Source organism: Panthera onca, chromosome B4 (assembly GCF_046562875.1).
Source record: "Panthera onca isolate mPanOnc1 chromosome B4, mPanOnc1 haplotype 2, whole genome shotgun sequence".
NCBI classification, from domain to species: Eukaryota; Metazoa; Chordata; class Mammalia; order Carnivora; family Felidae; genus Panthera; species Panthera onca.
In genome coordinates, this window is record NC_138345.1 from 85,292,516 (window position 1) to 85,316,362 (window position 23,847).

Consider the following 23,847-nt stretch of genomic DNA (forward strand, 5'->3'; position numbering starts at 1 on the left):
ACTTTACAAAGAAACATTGATGTTAGGCAACCAAGGTGTTTTAAAGTTAACTTCAGTTGTATTAAGTATGTGTGATCATTTCTTCCACAGGAGAGTGGGTGCTATGTACCATAAAGTTAGTGGTTAAGTGTTCCTAGTCATATCCAGAGAGAAAGTCCTTTCTTTTAACAAACAATAACATGCCATTCATTTGTTTGAAAGAATTTCATTGCTATAAAAAAATGCATAAAATATATCATTCATTAAATGGTAGCACCATTTTGAGAAGAGTGGTAATATTAATTCATTAAAACCATATAATTTCTAATGCTATGAGTCTAGAAAACAGATGCATGTGAAATATTTTTAAGGGTTCTCAATTATTAAAAGAAAAATTCTAAAATGTATCTAATGATCTGATATTTCTACTAATTTAAAAATCTATTCTTTAAAATCTATCAGATTTAATACATGGTCCTTTAAAATTTTTTTTTAATGTTTATTTGTTTTTGACAGAGAGAGAGAAACAGAGTGCGAGCAGGGGAGGGGCAGAGAGAGAGGGAGACACAGAATCTGAAGCAAGCTCCAAGGCTCTGCGCTGTCAGCACAAAGCTTGACATGGGGCTTGAACTCAAAGACCGCGAGGTCATGACCTGAGCTGAAGTTGGACGCTTAAACCAACTGAGCCACCCAGTTACCCCATACATGGTCCTTTTTAAACTTTGTAAAGAAAATACTAAGTATTTTGGATTAAAAATGTAATCTGGGTTTTCTTTTTAAGTTTTTATTTATTTACTTCAAGAGAGAAAGCACAAGTGGGGAAGGAACAGAGAGAGAGGGAGAGAGAGAGAGAATCCCAAGCAGGCTCCACAGTGTCAGCCCAGAGCCCAAAGCAGGGCTCGAGCTCATGAACTGGGAGATCACCACCTGAGTGGAAATCAAGAGTCAGACACTTAACCTACTGAGCCACCTAGGACGCTCAACCAACTGAGCCACACAGGAGCCCCAAATGTATTCTGTTTTTAAGTGATAATAGCTCTGTTTTTACTATGTTTAGAAATCAGATTGAGATAGCTTTTATTTTGGAGTTGGTACTTCAGTACAGAACTGAAACCGTTGAGTAATTTTTATTTCTGTAAGTGAATTAAATGGTTTCAACTTTTAGCCCATAGCAAAGTGACATACCTCATTCCATTTTTTTTTTGTTAATTTTCTGAGTATAAGAGTATTAAAAAGTATTCATGCAAAGTCATGTAATTGTAGCTATAACTGGAATATACTATTTTGGTGATTATCAAGAGTAATGTATGAAAATGGAAATATGGTTTCAACTGTTATTTCATTTTCTTTAAACAGGTTATTTGAATTTCAAATAGAGGAGCAGACATGCCACCCCCAGCAGGTGCCCCACTGCATCCACCTCCTGATGGAGGATGGGGCTGGGTAGTGGTTGGAGCATCTTTTATCTCCATTGGATTTTCATATGCGTTCCCCAAAGCAGTCACGGTGTTCTTCAAAGAAATTCAGCAAATATTCAACACTACCTACAGTGAGATCGCCTGGATATCATCCATTATGCTGGCTGTTATGTATGCAGGAGGTAAGGTTTCTGGTAATAAATGGAATTGCCAATTAAGAAAACAATTCTTCCATACCACAGTGTTTTACATGTAGTGTCTTGGTGTATATATTGTCACTTAAAACCAATCAAACATAATTCCAAATGAATTCTTAATAATTTTATTGATTCCACCTCTTGAACTATTCACCTGAATCTGAGTATTACTAGAGTATTTATTTGAACGATAATTTCTTTGAACAAACTAAGATTCACTAAATTATAGAATTTCCAAGGGAGCTACCTTTCCATTTAATTTGGAGTGAAGTCTATACTGTAGTGTCAGTATCATTTCCTACCACTGCTACAGTTGGTAGAAATGCTTTCTTCTTAATGAGAAATAACCTACAATTGCTGACAATCTATAAGCCTAGGAAGTACTTCACTTTCAGCTGCAAAAATGGAGTGTTATCAGTACATTCTGGATCCATTCAGGTTTGATCCATTCAGGTTTGTGTGATCAAAATAATTCCTTATCTCTGTAGTATTCATTAAATATGACAGGTTTTAATTTAAATGGTTGCCTGAAAATTATCTCGTTACATTCCTTGTTTAAATGAGGTAAGATTCATGAAGGATAAAAAATAAAACAAAGTACCGTATCACTTCTGAATATTTTTTAAAAAATGGAATTATTTATGCAGTATTATGTAAATTATTTTCTTTAAATCAATCTCAACAGCAGACTAGACTGTCTCTAATTTTTTTAAGTCATTGCTTAAAATATTTAGGTTTTCGAGTTTTCATTTTTCAACTGGATACTTGATTTTAAGATACAGATGTAGGCTTAGAATATAAGCACTAAGAGAAACCATACAAATCATTTAGCACAGTTTCTTACTTGGCAGTTGAAGGTAATATGGCTCATTAGTGATAGGAAGATACCATTAGAAATAATATTCAACATTTATTAGTATTTACTTTCACATAAGTTCTCTCTAAACGCTTGTTATGTATCATATGATTTAATCCTCTTAACAATATGTGAAATAGGTATTATTTTCTCTCCATTATATAACTGAGGAAATCGAAACATAAAATAGTTTCCCAAGACAGACAGCTCATTAGTGGCAGATGGAAATTGGACTCCAAACATTGTCACTATGCTCTTATGCCTTTCTCATTTCTTCCTCTCTGCCTCTAGAAAGTGATAGAGCCAGATCTAGGCCAGGCCTTCTACTGACCTGATTCAGTGATACCTCCACTGAGGTCATTTGTCAATGGCATATGATTATTCTGTAAGATATTGGTCTCTTTAGTGTGCTACCGAGGTGAAAATTTTATCCTCCAATAATCCTGTGTGTGTGTGTGTGTGTGTGTGTGTGTGTGTGTGTGCCCATGTGTGCTCGTGTTGATATATGTGTTTTCCATTTTCTATATGTCACTGATTTTACATTAATCCAGTTTGCCTTTCTTAGCTTTTTAGCTAGGTTAAATTGCTGCATTTTTTGTTCTGGTACCAAAAGAAATCTTTAAAATGCTACTTGGGGGGCGCCTGAGTGGCTCAGTTGGTCGAGCGTCCGACTTTGGCTCAGGTCATGATCTTGCAGTCTGTGAGTTAGAGCCCCGCGTTGGGCTCTGTGCTGACGGCTTAGAGCCTGGAGCCTGCTTCGGATTCTGTGTCTCCCTCTCTCTCTGCCCTTCCCCTGCTCATGCTCTGTCTCTCTCTGTCTGTCAAAAATTAATAAACATTTTAAAAAAATTAAAATGCTACTTGGGTGGATCAGTGAAAACTTCTGCTTCTAAAACACTTTCTGAGTATCTCCTTTGGACAGTTGCTTTAAGGAATATAATTATAGTATTTCTGATGACAATAGAAACAGTAGATACTGTGCACCCTGTCTTGTTCCTCTGGCAGAGGGTCAGGTGTTCTTTAATAACACTTCACTAGAACTACACACAAATTCCTCTTTTCCTGAGCTACAAAATGTGCTAATGTTAAGATATGAATTTTTTCCCCTTCTTAAATACAAATGAAACAGATTCCTCTAGAAGTCCATTGAATTTGAACATCATAATTTTTTGTTGAATAGGTAGTTGACTAACTCACAAGCAAGACAAAAGTTTGTATAACTTTTAGATTAACTCAAGTCTTGACTTTATTACTTTTAAGCAAATAACCCAAAAATCCCAGTGCCTCAAAGGAATACATGTTTATTTATTGCTCAAGCAATGTTTCATCTAGTGGCTCTGCCATCACCTGAGACTTTGTGGTGTTTCTAAAATCTGTTCCATTTGTCTGGAGAGAATGAACACAGACATCATGGAAGAACATGTGGAGATATTTTAGGGCCAGGCCTGGAAAGGATAAACAGTACTTCTGTAATATTCCACTGGTCAGAATTTGTGTGTGTGTGTGTGTGTGTGTGTATTTTTCAAAATTTTATGTAAATCCAAGTTTGTTAACATATAGTGTAATAATGGTTTCAGTAGTAGAGTTTAGTGATTCATCACTTACATATAACACCCAGTGCTCATCCCATCAAGTGCCCTCCTTAATCCCTTCACCCATTTAGCCCATCCCCCCACTCACAACCCCTTACAGCAACCCTCAGTTTGTTCTCTTTAAGAGTCTTTTATGATTTGCCTCCCTCTCTATTTTATCTTATTTTTCCTTCCCTTCCCTTATGTTCATCTGTTTTGTTTCTTAAATTCCACATATGAGTGAAATCATACGATGTTTCTCTGACTTATTTCACTTACCATAATACGCTTTAGTTCCATCCATATTGTTGCAAACGGCAAGATTTCATTCTTTCTAATCATTGAGTAATATTCCATCGTGTATATATATATATACCACATCTTCCTTATCCATTCGTCAGTCGATGGACATCTCGGCCTTTCCATAATTTGGCTAGTGTGGATAGTGCTGTTATAAACATTGGGGTGCATGTTCTCCTTTGAAACAGCAGAAGCGTATCCTTTGGATAAATACCTAGTAGTGCAATTGCTCAATCATAGGGTAGTTCTATTTTTAACTTTTTGAAGAACCTCCATATTTTCCAGAATGGCTGTGGCAGTTTGCATTCCCACTAATAGGGCAAAAGTGTTCCCCTTTCTCCACATCCTCACCCACATCTGTTGTTGTCTGAGTTGTTCCTTTTAGCCATTCTGACAGGTTTGAGGTGGTATTTCATTGTGGGTTTGATTTGTATTTCCCTGATGCTGAGTGATATTGAGCATCTTTTCATGTGTCATTTGGCCATCTAGATGTCTTCTTCAGAAAAGTATCTCTTTGTGTCTTTTGACCATTTCTTCACTGGATTATTTGTTTTTTTGGTGTTGAGTTTGGTAAATTATTTATAGATTTTGGATACTAACCTTTTATCAGATATGTCACTTGCATATATCTTCTCTCATTCCATAGGTTGGTTGCCTTTTAGTTTTGTTGATTGTTTCCTTTGCTGTGCAGAAGCTTTTATTCTTGATGAGGTCCCAACAGTTCATTTTTGTTTTTGTTTCCCTTGCTTCCAGAGATGTGTCTAGTAAAAAATTGTTGTGGCTGAGGTCAAAGAGTTTGTTGACTGTTTTCTGTGCTAGGATTTTGCTGGTTTCCTGTCTTACATTAGGTCTTTCATCCATTTTGAATTTATTTTTGTGCAGAGTGTAAGAAAGTGGTCCAGTTCATTTTTCTGCATGTCCGTGTCCAGTTTGCCCAATACCATTTGCTAAAGGACTGTCTTTTTTCCATTGGTTATTCTTTCCTGTTTTGTGGAAGGTTAGTTGGCCATATATCTGTGGGTCCATTTCTGGGTTCTCTATTCTGTTCCATTGATCTATGTGTCTGTTTTTGTGCCACTACCATACTGTTTTCATGATTACAACTTTGTAATACAGCTTGATGTCCAGAATTGTCATGCTTCCAGTTTTGGTTTTCTTTTTCAGTGTTTCTTCTTTCTTTTTTAATATGAAATTTATTGTCTTACTGGTTTAAATACAACACCCAGTGCTCATCCCAGAAGGTGCCCTCCTCAATGCCCATCACCCACTTTCCCCTCCTTCCCACCCCCCATCAACCCTCAGTTTATTCTCAGTTTTTAAGAGTCTCTTATGGTTTGCCTTCCTCCCTCTCTAACTTTTTTCCCCCTTCTCCTTCCCTATGGTCTTCTATTAAGTTTCTCAGGATCCACATAAGAGTGAAAACATACGGTATCTCTCTTTATCTGTATGACTTATTTCATTTAGCATAACACTCTCCAGTTCCATCCACGTTGCTACAAAAGACCATATTTCATTCTTTCTCATTGCCAACTAGTATTCCATTGTGTATATAAACCACAGCTTCTTTATCCATTCATCAGTTGATGGGCATTTAGGGTCTTTCCACAATTTGGCTATTGTTGATGCCCCTGTGCGTCAGCATGCCTGTATCCCTTGGGTAAATTCCTAGCAGTGCTACTGTTGGGTCATAGGGTAGATCTATTTTTAATTTTTTCAGGAGCCTCCACACTGTCTTCCAGAGCAGCTGCACCAGTTTGCATTCCCACCAACAGTGCAAGAGGGTTCCTGTTATTCCACATCCTCACCAGCATCTGTAGTCTCCTGATTTGTTCATTTTAGCCACTCTGACTGGCGTGAGGTGGTATCTCAGTGTGGTTTTGATTTGTATTTCCCTGATGAGGAGTGATGTTGAGCATCTTTTCATGTGTCTGTTGGTCATCTGGATGTCTTCTTTAGAGAAGTGTCTATTCATGTTTTCTGCCCATTTCTTCACTGGATTATTTGTTTTTCGGGTGTGGAGTTTGGTGAGCTCTTTATAGATTTTGGATACTAGCCCTTTGTCCAAATGTCATTTGCAAATATCTTTCCTTTTAGTTTTGTTGATTCTTTCCTTTGCAGTGCAGAAGATTTTCATCTTCATGAGTTCCCAATAGTTCATTTTTGCTTTTAATTCCCTTGCCTTTGGAGATGTGTCAAGTAAGAAATTGCTGCAGCTGAGGTCAGAGAGGTTTTTTCCTGCTTTCTCCTCTAGGGTTTTGATGGTTTCCTGTCTCACGTTCAGGTCCTTTATCTATTGTGAGTTTATTTTTGTGAATGGTGTAAGAAAGTGGTCTAGTTTCATTCTTCTGCATGTTGCTGTCCAGTTCCCCCAGCACCATTTGTTAAAGAGACTATCTTTTTTCCTTTGGATATTCTTTCCTGCTTTGTCAAAGATGAGTTGGCCATACTTTTGTGACGTCCAATTCTGGAGTTGCTATTCTATTCCATTGGTCTATGTGTCTGTTTTTGTGCCAATACCATGCTGTCTTGATGATTACAACTTTGTAGTAGAGGCTAAAGTCTAGGATTGTGATGCCTCCTGCTTTGGTCTTCTTCTTCAATATTACTTTGGCTATTAGGGGTCTTTTGTGGTTCCATACAAATTTTAGGATTGCTTGTTCTAGCTTTGAGAAGAATGCTGGTGCAAGTTTTACTGGGATTGTGTTGAATGTGTAGATAGCTTTGGGTAGTACTGACATTTTAACAATATTTATTCTTCCAGTCCATGAGTACAGAATGTTTTTCCATTTCTTTGTATCTTCTTCAATTTCCTTCATAAGCTTTCTATAGCTTTCAGCATACAGCTATTTTAAATCTTTGGTTAGGTTTATTCCTAGGTATTTTATGAGTCTTGGTGCAATTGTGAATGGGATCAGTTTCTTTATTTGTCTTTCTGTTGCTTCATTATTAGTGTATAAGAATGCAACTGATTTCTGTACATTGATTTTGTATCCTGTGACTTTGCTGAATTCATGTATCAGTTCTAGCAGACTTTTGGAGTCTGTCAGGTTTTCCATGTATGATATCATGTCGTCTGCAAAAAGTGAAAGCTTGACTTCATCTTTGCCGATTTTGATGCCTTTGATTTCCTTTTTTTGTCTGATTGCTGATGCTACAACTTCCAACACTACGTTAAACAACAGTGGTGAGAGTGGACATCCCTGGCGTGTTCCTGATCTCAGGAAAAACGCTCTCAGTTTTTCCCCATTGAGGATGATATTAGCTGTAGGCTTTTCATAAATGGCTTTTAATATGTTTAAGTATGTTCCTTCTATCCCGACTTTCTCGAGGGTTTTTATTAAGAAAGAATGCTGAATTTTGTCCAATGTCTCTTCTGCTTCGATTGACAGCATCATATGGTTCTTTTCTTTTATTAATGTGATGTTTCACATTGATTGATTGGTGAATACTGAATCAATGCTGCAGCCCAGGAATGAATCCCACTTGGTTCTCCATCCCCTCACTTTCAATCTGAAGGTGTCCTCAGGTCTAAAATGAGTCTCTTGTATACAGAAAGTAGGTGGGTATTGTTTTTTTATCCATTCTGATACCCTGTGTCTTTTGGTTGGAGCAGTTAGTCCATTTACATTCAGTGTTATTATTGAAAGATATGGGTTTAGAATTGTTGTGATTTGTAGGTTTCATGCCTGTAGTGATGTCTCTGGTACTTTGTGGTCCTTGCAACATTTCACTCACAGAATCACCCTTAGGATCTCTTCTTGTAGGGCTGGTTTAGTGGTGATGAATTCCATCAGTTTTTGTTTGTTTGGGAAATCCTTTATCTCTCCTTCTATTCTGAATGACAGACTTGCTGGATAAAGGATTCTTGGCCGCATATTTTTTCTGTTCATCACACTGAAGATATTCTGCCATTCCTTTCTGGCCTGCCAAGTTTCAGTAGGTAGGTCTGCTACTACCCTTATGTGTTTACCTTTTTGTATCTTAGGGACCATTCATCCCTAGCTGCTTTCAGAATTTTGTATTTTGCAAGTTTCACTATCTTATGTCATGCAGATCGATTCAAGTTACCACTTTAGGGAGTTCTCTGTGCCTGTTGGATTTCAATGCCTGTTTCTTTCCTCAGATCTGGGAAGTTCTCAGGTATGATTTGTTCAAGTACACCTTCAGCCCCTTTGTCTCTCTCTCTCTTCTTCTTCTGGCATTCCTATGATACAGATATTTTTTCTGTTTGATTGCATCACTTAGTTCTCTAATTCTCCCCTCATATTCCTGGATTTTCTTATATCTTTTTCTCAGCTTCCTCTTTTTCCATAATTTTATCTTCTAATTCACCTATTCTTTCCTTTGCCTCTTGAATCTGTGCTACGCTGCCTCCATTTTATTTTACACCTCATTTATAGCATTTTTTAGTTCCTCATGACTATTTCTTAGTCCCTTGATCTCTGTAGCAATAGATTCTCTGCTGTCCTTTTTGCTTTTTTCAAGCCCAGCAATTAATTATGACTATTATTCTAAAATTTTGTTCAGTTATATTGCTTAAATCGTTTTTGATGAATTCGTTAGCAGCCTCTACTTCCTGGAGTTTCTTTTGAGGAGAATTCTTCCATTTTCTCATTTTGGATAGTCCCTGCAGTGGCTCCCAACTGTAGGGCACTTCCCCTGTGCTGTCTGGAGTAACTTGTGTTGGAGGGTGGGGTCATAGTCAGACCAGATGTCTGCCTGCAGCCCACCTCTGGGGCCACAGTCAGACGGGTGTGTACCTTATCTTCCCCTCTCCCAGGGGAAGGACTCACTATAGAGTGGTGTATCCCCTGTCTGGGCTGCTTGCACACTGCCAGGCTTGTGGTGCTGCTTTGATGGAATCTGGCCAAGGGTGTATTAGATGGGTGGATCCGCAAGGTACACAGGGGTGAGAGGGACAGGCTTAGCCTGCTTTGCAGTTGGTGGTACCCTGTGGGAAGGTCCCTGCAACACTTGATGGAGGCAGGCCCATAGGAGGGATGGATCCATAGAAGCACAGTGTTGGGCATTTGTGAGGTGCAAGCAAGTTCAGGAATGGGAACTGGTTGCTTTTTGGAATTCCAGCTGGGGGATGTGAGAGGGAAATGGCACTTGCCAGCACCTTTGTTCCTCCCGCCAAGCTGAGCTCTGTCTTCTGGGGCTCAACAAGGCTCCCTCCTGGCATCCTCTCGCCCTCCCCGGTCTCCCAAGAGCAGAGCTGTTGACTTTTAACACTCCAGATGTTAAGTCCCGCCTGCTGTCAGGACTCTTGGAGTCTGGCCTCTCCACTTTTTCAAGCCAGACTTCTGGGGCCTCTGCCTTGCTGGGCAGGCTGCCCCTCCACTGCCCTGGCTCCCTCCCGCCAGTCTGTGTAGTAGGCACCACCTATCCTCCCTTCCTACCCTCTTCCGTGGGCCTCTTTTCTCCACTTGGCTCTGGAGAGTCCATTCTGCTAGTCTTCTGGAAGTTTTCTGGGTTATTTAGGCCGATGTGGGTGAAATTTAAGTGATCAGCAGGACATGGTGAGCCCAGCATCCTCCTGCACTGCCATCTTCCCCACCTAATCTCTTTCAGGGTTTCTTTGGCTACTCCAGGTCTTTTCTGGTTCCATCCAAATTTTAGGATTGATTGTTCTAGCTCTGTGAAGTATGCTGGTGTTCGTTTGATAGGGATTGAAGTGAATGTGTAGTTTGCTTTGTTTTAACATTTTTAAATATTTGTTCTTACAATCCATGAGCATGGAATGTTTTTCCATTTCTTTCTGTGTTTTTCAATTTCTTTCATAAGCTTTCTATAGTTTTCAGTGTATAGATCTTTCCTAACCTGTTTGGTTAGGTTTCTTCCTAGGTATTTTATAGTTTACGGGACAATTGTAAGTGGGATCGATTTCCTTGATTGCTCTTTCTGTTGTTTCATTATTGGCATATAGAAATGCAACTGAACAACTGATTTCTGTGCGTTGATTTTATATCCTGCAACTTTGCTGAATTTATATATCCGTTCCAGCAGTTTTTTGCTGAAATCTTTTGGATTCTCCATATAGAATATCTTGTCATCTGCGAAGAGTGAAAGTTTGACTTCTTCATTGCTGATTTGGATGCCTTTTCTTTCTTTTAGTTCTCTGATTGCTGAGGCTAGGACTTCCAATACTATGTTAAGTAACAGTGGTGAATGTGGACATCCCTGTCATTTTGCTGACCTTAGGGGGAAAGTTCTCAGTTTTTCCCCACTGAGGGTGATACTAGCTGTGAATCTTTCATATATGGCCCTTAATGATCTTGAGGTATGTTCCTTTTATCCCTACTTCTTGAGGGTTTTTATTAAAGGATGCTATATGTTGTCAAATACTTTTTCTGACATGAATAGACACTTCTCTAAAGAAGACATCCGGATGGCCAACAGGCACATGAAAAGATGTTCAACGTCGCTCCTTATCAGGGAAATACAAATCAAAACCACACTCAGATACCACCTCACGCCAGTCAGAGTGGCCAAAATGAAGAAATCAGGAGACTATAGATGCTGGAGAGGATGTGGAGAAACAGGAACCCTCTTGCACTGTTGGTGGGAATGCAAATTGGTGCAGCCGCTCTGGAAAGCAGTGTGGAGGTTCCTCAGAAAATTAAAAATAGACCTACCCTATGACCCAGCAATAGCACTGCTAGGAATTTATCCAAGGGATACAGGAGTACTGATGCATAGGGGCACCTGTACCCCAATGTTTATAGCGGCACTCTCAACAATAGCCAAATTATGGAAAGAGCCTAAATGTCCATCAACTGATGAATGGATAAAGAAATTGTGGTTTATATACACAATGGAATACTACGTGGCAATGAGAAAAAATGAAATATGGCCTTTTGTAGCAACATGGATGGAACTGGAGAGTGTGATGCTAAGTGAAATAAGCCATACAGAGAAAGACAGATACCATATGGTTTCACTCTTATGTGGATCCTGAGAAACATAACAGAAACCCATGGGGGAGGGGAAGGAAAAAAAAAAAAAAAAAGAGGTTAGAGTGGGAGAGAGCCAAAGCATAAGAGACTGTTAAAAACTGAGAACAAACTGAGGGTTGATGGGGGGTGGGAGGGAGGGCAGGGTGGGAGGGAGGGCAGGGTGGGTGATGGGTATTGAGGAGGGCACCTTTTGGGATGAGCACTGGGTGTTGTATGGAAACCAATTTGACAGTAAATTTCATATATTAAAAAAAAAATACTTTTTCTGCATCTGTTGAGATGATCATGTTATTCTTACTCTTTCTTTTATTAATATGATGTTTCACATTGATTGATTTGAGGATTTTGAACCACCCCTGCAGCCCAGGAATAAATCCCACTTGATCTTGGTGAATAATTATTTTCATGTATTGTTGGACTTGGTTTGCTAGTGGTATCTTGTTGAGAATATTTGCATTCATGTTCATCAGGGAGATAGGTCCTTAATTCTTTTTACTGGGGCCTTTGGTTTTGGAATCAAGGTAATGCTGGCCTTATAGAATGAGTCTGGAAGTTTTCCTTCCATTTATATTTTCTGGAGCAGTTCAAAAGAGTAAGTTTTAACTCTTCTTTAAATGTTTGGTAGAATTTCCCTGGACAGTCATCCAGCCCTGGACTGTTGTTTGCTGGGAGATTTTTGATTACTGATTCAATTTCTGGATATGGGTCTGTTCTGATTTTCTATTTCTCCCTGTTTCAGTTTTGGTAGTTTATATGTTTCTAGGAACTTGTCCATTTCTTCCAGATTGCTCAATTTGTTGGCATATAATTGCTCATAATATTCTCCTATTAATGTTTGTATTTTTGTGGTATTGGTTGTGATCTCTCCTCTTTCATTCATGATTTTATTTATTTGGGTTCTTTCCTTTTTCTTTTTTATAATCTTGGTAGGAGTTTATCAATTCTGCTAATTCTTTTAAAGAACCAGCTCCTGGTTTCATTGATGTGTTCTACCGTTCTTTTGATTTTGGTATCATTGATTTCTGTTCTAAGCTTTATTATTTCCCTTCTTCTGCTAGTTTTGAGCTTTAATTGCTGTTCTTTTTCTAGCTACCTTACGTATAAGGTTAGGTTGTGTATTTGAGACATTTCTTCCTTCTTTAGGAAGGCCTGGATTGCTTATATACTTTCCCTTTATGACCACCTTTGCTGCTTCCCGGATGTTTTGGTCTGTTGTGTTTTCATTTTCATTGGCTTCTACGTACTTTTTAATTTCCTCTTTAATTTCTTAGTTAATCCATTCATTTTTTAGTAGGATGTTATTTAATTTCCAAGTATTCATGGTCTTTACAGTTTTTTTCTTGTAGTTGATTTCAAGTGTCATAGTGTTGTGGTCTGAAAATATGCGTGTATGATATCGACTTTTGTACTTGTTGAGGGCTTATTTGTGACCCAGAATGTGATTTATTCTGAAGAATGTTAATTTTCCATGTGCACTCGAGATGAATTTGTATTCTGCTGCTTTAGAATGAAATGTTCTGAATATATTTGTTAAGTCTATCAAAGTATCTGTCATTCAAAGCCATTGTTTCCTTGTTGATTTTTTGCTTAGATGATGTGCTCATTGTTGTATTTGGGGTGCTAAAGCTCCTTACTATTATGGTATTATTATCAATGAGTTTCCTTTTGTTTATATTAATTGATTCATAAATTTGGGTGTGCCAAGTTAGGGGCATAAACATTTAGAATTGTTAGATTTTCTTGCTGGATATACCCCTTAATTATGATATAATGCCCTTCTTCATCTCTTGTTACATCTTTATTTTAAAATATAGTTTGTCTAATAGAAGTATGGCTACTCCAGCTTTGTTTTGATAACCATTAACGTAATAGATGGTTCTCCATTCCCTTATTTTCAATCCGAAGATCTTTGGTTCTAAAATGAGTCTCTTCTAAGCAGCATATAGATGAGTCTTTTTTTTTTTTAATCCATTCTCATACCCTGTGTCTTTTGATTGGTGTATTTGGTCCATTTATACTTAGAGTGATTATTGAAAGATATGAATTTGGTGCCATTGTGTTGCCTCTAGGGTTCATGTTTCTGGTAGTATTCTCTGGGTCTTTCCAGTCTTTGTTGCTTTTGGTCTGTTTTGTTTTGTTTGTTTTGTTTTTCTCCACTCAAAGAGTCCCCCTTAAAATTTCTCACGGGGCTGGGTTAGTGGTCATAAACTCCTTTAGTTTTTGTTTGTCTGAAACTCTTTATCTCTCTTTCTATTTTGAATGACAGCTTTGCCAGATAAAGAATTCTTGGCTACGTATTTTTCTGATTCAGCAGGTTGAATATATCCTGGCATTCCTTTCTGGCTTGCCAAGTTCCTGTGGACATATCTGCTGTGAACCTGATCTGTCTTACCTTGTAGGTTAAGAACTTTTCTCTCCCTTGCTGATTTCAGGATTCTTTCCTTGTCTGTGTATTCTGTGAATTTGACTATGATATGCCTTAGTGATGGCATTTTTTATTGAATCTAATTATCTGTGCTTCTTGGATTTTGATGTCTGTGTCTTTCCCCAGATTAGGAAAGTTTTCAGCTTTAATTTGCTCACATAAACCTTCTACTCCATTTGCTCTCTTTTCCTTCTCTGGGACTCATTCGATTCAAATGTTATTTCTTTTTAATAAGTCACTGAGTACTCTAAGTCTCGTATCATGATCTTTCCCCTTTGTTTCCTTCTTTTTTTCTGCTTTATTATTTTCCATAATTTCTTCTTTTATTTCACTTATTTGTTGCTCTGTTTCATCCATCCTTGCCATCATGGCAAGATCCATTCAAGATTTCATCTCAGTTATAGCATTTTTAATTTTGTCCTGACTAGATTTTAGTTGTTTTATCTCCACCGAAAGGGATTCTCTGGTATCGTCTATGCCTTTTCAACCCCAGCTAATGTCCTTATAATCGTGGTTTTAAATTCTAGTTTAGACATCTCATATCTATGCTGATTAAATCCCTGGCCATAATTTCTTCCTGTTCTTTGTTTTGGGATGAATTCCTCCATCTTGTCATTTTGGAGGAAGAAAAAGAATAATAAGATAAAAAAATAAAAGTTAAAAAATTAAAAACAAAAAAAATCAATGAAAGGGAGCTATATCCTAAGTGTGTTACTTTCTGCTTGTTGAGAAAGAAACAGAGAAATAGAAATAGAGAAAGAAGATGAAGGAAAAAAATGTTAAAATAATTTAAAATTTTTAAATCATAAAATTGAATAAAACAAAAAAGAATTTGGTCTTTCTGTTTCCAAGAAAGAGAAATAAAAGAAAGAAAAAAGAAACAACCTAAGCAAAAACAGAAGCAAAGAAAATGAATAAACAAACAAGCAAACAGAATGAAACCTGAATAAAGTTACATCCTGTTTCCCTTATAATTGAAACTTTGCAGTACACTCGAGTCCATAGATTGATTTGCAGGTGGAAGGGGTTTATGCTGGTCTTCTGGGAGATTGCCTGAAGGGCGCAGGTGGGTGGGGCTTGGTGTAATAGCTCTGTGTCACTTGGTTGTGCTGCTTAGCTTACTGGGGTGGAACTGTGTGTGCTAGCGTGCTAGGCATGCTAGAAATGAAAATGACTTCAGCTAGCTCCCTAGTCTTATGCACAGGAATTCCACATCCTCACCAACCCAGGATCAAGCATCTCTCTTTTGTCTCAGACTTCTCTCCGCTCCCTGCCTCTACCCTGTCTGTGTTCAAGCTGTCTACCTTCCCGGCAACACCTCCCTCCAGAGTTTTATCTCAGAGGGGGATGTGTTTCAAAACCCCACACTTCAGAGACCCTTGCAGCATGGACCTGCAGCAACTCTCTGGGGCAGTGTCTCCCTGAGCAATGGCTAGATGCTGGCTTGTCTCAGAAAACATTCATGCTTTCACACAGTGGCAGAGGCCCAGAGTTTATGGCAAATCACATCACTGAGCCCATGTCTGATTTTGCTGCCCTCAGGCAGTTTCAATATCAGTCAACATGGCTGTTCTCTGGGCTCTGCTGGGACTTTTGCTCATGGGGAGGCCATCTGACCTCTACCAAATGCAATCCAGTCAGGGGAACTGCTTCTCCCTGTGTGACACACTGACCCCTCAGACCCTGCTGCCTGCTCTTGGGGATTCACCCTACTTCCTCACCAGAGCACTGCTAGTCACTGAGCTCTGAAACTTCAGACTCTGTGCTCCAATATTTATGGAATCCTGGCCATAGTGAAGCCCTCTCCTCCCTCCCCATCAATGGTTTCGGGGAACAGATTTTTTTCTCCTGTCTCCTGCAAGTGTTTCACTCTTCTCTCTCTTTCTTTCCAGCTACTTTCAGGGGGAGTGCTTTTTTTGCATGATCCTGATGCTCTGCACTCTCCCCATTTCTCTTTCTCTCTGTCCTCTCTCTGCAAAAATGGCTCCCTGCCCTATGTGGCTCCATGGCTTTTCTCTTTCCACTTATTCACCTCTCTGTACCATATACCTGCCAAGTTCTCTGTATCCAATTATGCAGTTTGTTGTGTTAATCCGCAGATCAATTTCCCAGGTGTTTAAAATGGTTTGATCCTGATCTAGCTGCATTTCTGGGATGAGACAAGTTCAGGATGGCCATACTAATCCACCATCTTAACTCTTCCCCCATTGTCTTGACTGATCAGAATTCTTATACTGCTCTGCCTAAAGACAGAGGCCAGGGTTGCTGGAAAATGCAAGATTCCTAGAGGAAAAAATAGAGCTGGTATCATCCAGTGAGTCTCATGTAGAGCTTGATACCCCAGCAATTATTCTTCATCCAATGGAAGCACGATGTGTTTATAGACTTGCCAGTGTCAGTTGATAGCTTTCTGCTCCCTGGCTGGATCTACAAAAAGGTTTATTAGAATGAAGAATGATAAATTTCTTTTCTCGAACCATTAAATCTCAGTATCAAATTATAATATGTCAATACCTATAATATATATTTATCATGAAATAGTTTTTATTTTATTCATTTTCCTATTTTAAATACACATAGCATACATGTTTAAAATTCACAAAAGCGAACTCTTTTGAAGCTCATAAAGAAAATGGTAGTTTGGTTAAGTAAGTAGTTATCAATTTGGGATAAAAATGCCTTAAATGTTTAGGGTAATAGATGAAAAAATGTGTCTAAATTAAAGATCAGTAGGGAGTTTCTATCTGAATGTTTCAAGAAAGCAAACGCTACACACATAAAACTCATACTCAGTATGTAGTATACATACTCAGTATGTAGTAATTGATAATGGTAATATCTAGGTGAGATCCAAGTAAGTAATTGGAATATTGCTAGAGTCCTTAGTCATCAGAGCTGAGACATTTTGTTTATTATCCCTGGCCATAGAGAAAAGTCAGGAATTCTAGGAATTCTTCTACACTGTGTTATTTCCCATGAATTTTGAAAGCAATCCCAGGCCCATGGGCTGCAGGATAGAAGTGTCTTTGCCTTCCATGTCCCCTGGTTAATGGAGAACTCATTACACTTTACATGGTTTGTTGCAAATAACATTTGTGTTTCATCTCAATAATTGTTTTTAATTTTTTAACAAGAAATAATTGGTACATTTTAAACTGTAATCTCAATATGAAAACAATCCCCCTTTTATGGATTCAGATAATTTTTTCAGAAACCTAATAACTATTAGAAAAAAATTCTGATACATTCAGTTAATCTAAGAGACAGATATTGGTCCTGTTACCAAAATGGTAGTGCTTTTTCAAGCATGGTCCACAGACTTTTTGCTTTTTATTTAATGGGTCTCTTGTTTAAAATGCATAGTCATGGATCTTCTCCTAAACCCCCTTTTTTTTAATCAGAATTTCTATTGGTAGAGTCTAGATACTTGAATTTCAACAAGCATCACTGAAAAATACTTCATTTCATTTATAGCATGGGGTTTCACTTTTGTTCAAGAAAATCCATAATTGATGTAAAAATATTTAGCTTATCCTTTAATATTTGAAAGATCTCTATTTATGGAGGACTTTTAGGTTGATGATTATGAAGTAAATTTAAAGACCAAGATGTGAAAACACATAGTTTAGTATGAAGTTTAACGAGGCTCTCTACTAAGTAACTGAAATACTCTGTTCAACATAATGCTAATTACATTAGCCTAGAGAACATCTAAGATCTGACACACTCATTAGGCCTTAGCACTCAACCTATTAATCACCATGGTGGGGTCACCGGGTAAGATGGAGTGTGTTCTGAGGCCTGGCCTATGATGTCAGGACTGGAGTCTCTTGTAGTAATTAGTTGGCATCTGAGCCTTGGTAGCAAGGTATTATCTTCCCTTCTGATGTCTGAATTAAAAATGAAACTAATAAAAGGTATGCAGGAAGAATGGAAAAGAATGCAAATTATGTTTATACCTTACTTCATCCTTCCAATAATGACATTAAATTACAGCAACCCATCTGGTCATCCATATGGTCTCCTGGAGCTCTAATGAATTTCAGCAAATAGGTCAAGCACAGTGGTCACTCCATTAATAAAGCGCTAAGTAGAGGTAGAAAATGTTACAATTTAAACTTTCCACATTGTTTAGATGGATATAGGGGTTTATTTTGTAAACAGTGATTACATACGATTATCTTTCAGTGCAATGTTTGCCTTTGTTACTCTATCAAAAGATAATGCAAACTTGCTTAGCTCCATGATAACTGAATATGGATTTGGGGCTGCCAGTCTCTGTGAGTACCTCTTGTTATTTTTCTGGTAGTATCTGTTATGACTTGGAAGAATCAACCATTCTGGAGGGGAGAGTTGGTTTTGTCTCCATGGTAACATACTCTTCTGTTTTATGTGAGCAGTGACTGCCAGTTGTACTAAGGTAAGGGTGATGGTTTTATGATGGAATACTTTACACAGGGGGCCAAGCATCAGACCACCAAGTTTTGTTTTGGTTTGTTTTTACTGGAGGCCAAGAAGCAAAAGATTTTAGGCATGAGTGGTTGGTGGTCATAATATATAATGTGTATTTTTCTATTCTTTCTTAAGTCTAAATAAGCTCACTACATTATTTTGCTTTCTACTCTGAATATTTTGCAGAATAAAAGAGCCATTAAAATAATTCATAAAGTGCTCTCTTTTAGTAGCCAAAAAAAAAATGAAGTTTATTCCATTCTGTGATTGAGATAACGCAGGGCTTTCATATTAGCTTTATAAAATCCCAAAAGTACCAGGTACATTTGGATAGTCCTATGCAAGCAGGCTATGTACCTTTTATACCTACAGGATGGTAGATTTTTTTAAAAATCCATGAGCATTGCTAAAGATATTGCTAAAGTTTTCCTAGGAAATATGGTATAGTGTGGCAGAAAGCATTTTGCTTACTGTATATATCCATGTGTTCCTGTACATTTTCCAGCTTCTCTATGCTCACATTGAGATCAAATGATTAGTTCTGACCAATGAAATGAGAGTGAAAGGATGTATATATTCCCTGGACACCTGGACAAAACAGTTCCAGCTGGTGTGCAACTTCCTTTTTCCTCTTCTCCTGGCAGCAATCTTGTTCCACATGACATGGCTACAAGGGGAAGATCCTTGGTCCGCCTTATACTTTGAGTAATTAAGAAAGAAATTTTTATTAAGCTTCTATAGTTTCTTGTTCCAAAAAACCTATATGATACTGACCAATACAAACATGAAGGCCTAGATTGTTATGTAATTACAATATAAATTATGGAAATTGTAAATATGGACTAGAATAGACTTTAGTCATTTGGCTCATATCATGAGAAGGTTTCTACATGGGCTCCTTCTTCAGAGCTCTGTTAGGGAAGAAGGAAGCCTTCAGTTTCTCAAATTAAAAAGGAGCTGCACATGGAAATAGTCATTGCCAGTTTTCATGGGGATAGAAGTGAGAGGCAAACACTTGCACCTTAAGGCACAGAGATTGGGATCAAATCATGCCAATGGAGCTTTTTATAATTAAATGTCTCTTTGTTCCTCCCAGAACTTGGATGGTAAGAGACAGGATCAAGGGCAGATCTTAAGTATGCTTAGGCCTAACTAGTCCAGGAGATACCGTCCCTATAGAGGGGTGATAATTCAAATAATATAGGATTATTACTAAATTTTATTTCCAGGAGAAAAAAAAATTAAAGGGTGCTTGTGTGGCTTAGCTGGTTGAGTGTCCGACTCTTGATTTCGGCTCAGTTCATGATCTCATGGTTCATGAGATCGAACCCCGCATTGGGCTCTGTGCTCACAGCTCACAGCCTGCTTGGGATTCTCTCTCTCTGTTTCTCTGCCCCTTCCCTGTTCTCTCTCTCTCTCTCTCACAAATAGATAAATAAAAACTTAAAAATATATGCATTAAAAAAATTAACAAACTATTTAAATCCTTTTTGATGTGTGTGCTTTAGATAGTGAACATTTATCAATGTATAAAAAGAACCTTCTTAATTTATGGCTTAGTAAGAATAAGAGTACGTTTCCTGAATTGTGGCTTAAATTCCTCTGAAATATGCTATTGTATCATTGCATATGCAAATGTGTTTTGGTTGCAAATGACAGAAACCTGATTCAACCCCTTGTCTAAAGAGAAGTGTTCCTGCATACAAATCAGAAGTGGCACACAGGTGTCAGTGCCTTCCAGGTCAACCAGCAGCAGTGATTTCTGTCTGTCATATTGCTCTCTCTTCTCTCTCCTCTGCCTCTTCCAGTGAGGTAGCTTTGTTTATTTATTTTGGTATACTCCCATTGACAGAGGGGAAATGATTACCAGCATTGCAGGCTCATATTTCAGTCTCACATTTGACATGAGACTGCCCCTCTTCCCTAAGTTATAATTTGACAGATGCTAAGGACGATTGCTAGGATCTGGTCTACTTTGCATCAGCCCCTGCAGGCAGTGGATGAATGAGGGGCTAACACTGGCAGTCTGAGTGGAACAATATATGTGGGGTAGGAAAAGAGCAGTTCCTAAAAACTAGGGTGACACTCTTCCCAGAGGAGAGAAGGTTTTTGAAGAGACAAAACAATCAGTACTCACTACTTCACTGTTTTTAAAGTAGACTAATATGTGATTTTCAAGAATAAAATATGTTGCTTTTTTACTAGTCATCCATGATTACATTTAGATAGTTTCTTTATAGCTAAGTGGTTAGATGTGTGTCAAAATCCATATTCTGTATTTAGAAACTCGATCACCTAATGAAATATAATACTTAGTAGTTATCTAGACCGCTCAGTTGCACCTTACAAGGTTTGGTCCTTTGAGTGGAGCTTAGATATGGAAAGTCCTGGAATCTCATGAGGGTTTTTTATTGGTTTATGTTCAGTGAGAGGCAGAAGAGTATTGGTGTTAAAATAATGAGCTCCAAAATAACAGACATAAAGTGTGGACTTTGCCATTTCATGGCTTGGGCCACCCATTGACCTCGGATTTTCACTTTCCCCATCTGTAAATCATAGAAAAAATACATGTGAATGTACATATGATATCTACTCCTCAGAGTCATGATAGAATACAACCACAGATTAGGTGCAAGGAAGATAGTAAGTCTGATTAGAACAACCCGTGCCAGTAAGGTTTTTAAACAGACGTTAAAGTAACAAATAGGTCAGTAGTCAGTTCTAACAGCAATGCCATGGCCTTTACTCGTATTTGCTGTGGCATTTCCCTACGCCACGTGCTATTTGGGTAGCGCAGTGGATATTTGTCATTCTTCTGGGCTATCATATACCTTTGGGATCCTTCCTATGTTTAGGGGACTCCCAACTTTGTGATTTCTTGCCTTCCCAAATAAAAAGTCAGAAATTTACTTTCTGAGAATTCCTTGCACCTAGGGCACCCAAGCCCCATCAACCTAATTTGGTAAGGCCAGGTTTAATTCAGAAACTACTGATGTGAAGAAACAGATGCCTCAAAGAATACATTCAGGCAAGGTGGTTACAGATAATCCATGATCCAGAAGTAGCACAAAAATAGTGTCACTGTTGGAAGTCGGTGGGATGTGCTTCATAAGCTGTAGTGTATGTGGCCATTGGTAACAGCGAGTGATGTGCTTACTGGAACAATCAGTTTATAATGTTGATTCGGGCAGTGCTGTGGACTGAGTAGCATCTCTCCACCAAATCTCAAATTCATATGCTCTGTAATTTCTATAAAGAAATAATCTTCCTTAATATTCTGTGAGTTACTGTTAGTCCTCAATGAATGTGTTCTTCTTTAAGTAGAATAGACATATGATAGATATATGTCAGGTTAAGTTCCTAAAAGGTCCTAGCATAAAATACTTTCCTGAACTATATTGATTAATTTAAAAACTGTTTCTGAGAATATTTCTTTTAAAACAAGGAAATATTCTATCCCCTCTCAATCAGCATTAGGATCGAGAATATGTAACAGGTGTTTTCAATTAGTTATCTTAAAAGGACATTAGGAAAATAGGAATTAATTTTCATTTTTTTTGTATTCTGTGAGTGACTTAAGTTTGATGATTATGGAAGAGAATTTGAAATACCCTTTGATTACTTCTTTTTCTCCCCTTCCTTCCTCCCTTCCTCCCTTCCTCCCTTCCTCCCTCCCTTCTTCCCTTCCTTCCTTCCTTCCTTCCTTCTTTCCTTCCTTCCTTCTTATAGCAGTAGTGACAGACACAGTAATTGCACTTTTCCAGAGAGTTTTTTAAATGATTAATCTAGATGGCTGTTCTTGTGCAAGTATTTGCTCAGCTAGTTAGAATTAGATATGCAGATACGGGGTTCATAGATCTGACCTTAAGATGAGGCCCCTGGCTATGGCAGAAACTCTGCTTCTGCCTAATTAGTACACAAGTACACAATTAGTACACAAGTATTTGTTTGTGATCATCAGAGGTAGAGATAGGTGGGTAATCCAGTGTCATAACTGGGGAGAATTACTTATGGGGAAATTACTTATGTAATTTCATTCATTTATTTATTCTTCAGATACACACTGAGCATCAATAACATGCAAAGCACTGGTTTACCTGGGAAAGTCACATCGAGCAAGCAGATGCAGTCTGTGCTTACAGGATAATAAATTTCATTTATTTAATTATAGCTATCATATGTATAAGTAAGGAAGCACAGCAGTTGGCATGAAACTGATAAGAAAGGTAATAGATCTCATAAGTGTGTGATCAGGAAATGTTTCTTGGAGCTGAACTTAAATGATGAGTATGCAGCATTAATGAAAGTAAGGAAAGTATTTGAAGCAGAGCACGTAATACAAGTGAAAGCCCTAAAGGGGGAAAGGTCATAGAGAGTTCTAGTAGCCCAAAGGAAGTGAATGTGATTGATACAGGATGAAAACATGGAGAGAGGTCTAGCGGATAGCCTAAAATTGACTCAAATTATCCTGGACAACTAATTTGTGTCCATGCAGACACGAAAGAAGACAATCAGAAGATGACCAGCTGGGATACCAAAATCACAACTCTGGGCAGTGTCCCAGTTCTTTTCCTATTTTAGGATCATAATTCTGAATGTATTAAAATGCAGCTGATTCTTGGTATTCACATTAGTTATGTTGGATGAAATTGCAGTGGATGCCGAATCAGTGAATACTGAGCTCCTGCTCCCAGGGAAAATACAAGGTTAGGTTCCTATGAGCCTCTGGTCATATTTTCATCCACTGCTCAATATATAATCTTGTTTTATGTGTTTCTGTTCAAAGACATTTTTCTCCATAAGGTACAACACAGCCTTCTTGTGCTTAGAAACACTAGCCAGTACTTAAGCATTTACGCCTTAAGACCACTTTTAAACAACAAAATCATCAACAAAAAGTACAAAAATGTGGAAAACATGGGAAGGAAAACTAAGGAAGGAAAAGGATACTTGTTTACAGTAGGAGAACTGAAATAAGAAGGCAGAGTGTCACCTTGCTTGACCTTGGGAACTTGCATGTCAGGAGGTTCCATTTTTCCCCTACTCTGCACATCTCTGAATGACTGTGAGTACTGATTTGGGAGTTACAAATAAATTTTAGTGAGTAGGCAAGTTCACCTAAAAAGGGAATCCAAAGAGAAGGGGGAACCACCATACCTGTAGACTTTCTCTGATAGAATTACTGTTTCCTGTGCTGTGTACAATAATTTGAAGTTACCCAATGTTTTTGTTACAGTTGTTTTCCCTACACTAACATTTATGTAGATATACCTGGATTACAGCCATAGATTTTATCAAGGTCCTTCAAAAGGAATACAATTTTCTCAGGCTATTAAAATAATAATAATTACACCTAGAAACATTATAGTAACGAGAGGGGCATTAATTCTAAAGCTTTGTAGAACTGCTATGGAAAGCACTGATGGATTTTTGAAGACTGATACATAGGTGATGCCCCATAGCCTTGAATTATTCTGATGAGAATGTGTTCTGCATGGTGCTAGTGGCAAGATGATATGGTATGTGCTGGGGAAATGACAGCTGTGAAATCCGTGTGGCACAAAGAACAGGCAGTTGGATATTTGACTTTTTGGGCAAGAACTGGGCTACAAAAAGTTTTTGAAACAGAAGTCTGTCTCAACGGTACAGATTTCTATCATCTTCCCAAGGGTGGATGCAATCTAAAGATT

At 38.1% G+C, this 23,847-nt stretch overlaps 1 protein-coding gene across 7 annotated transcripts in view; it reads left to right on the top strand.

The window, feature by feature from the left end:
- SLC16A7 (solute carrier family 16 member 7) overlaps nt 1-23,847 on the top strand; it is a 191,472-nt gene that overhangs the window by 99,114 nt on the left and 68,511 nt on the right. For all 7 annotated transcript variants that reach the window (XM_060657092.3, XM_060657094.3, XM_060657095.3 and 4 more), the window contains one exon: nt 1,336-1,579. In XM_060657092.3, the coding sequence (XP_060513075.1) occupies nt 1,366-1,579 (214 nt within the window). In that variant the 5' untranslated portion in view covers nt 1,336-1,365. The remainder of the gene's footprint in view (nt 1-1,335; nt 1,580-23,847) is intronic.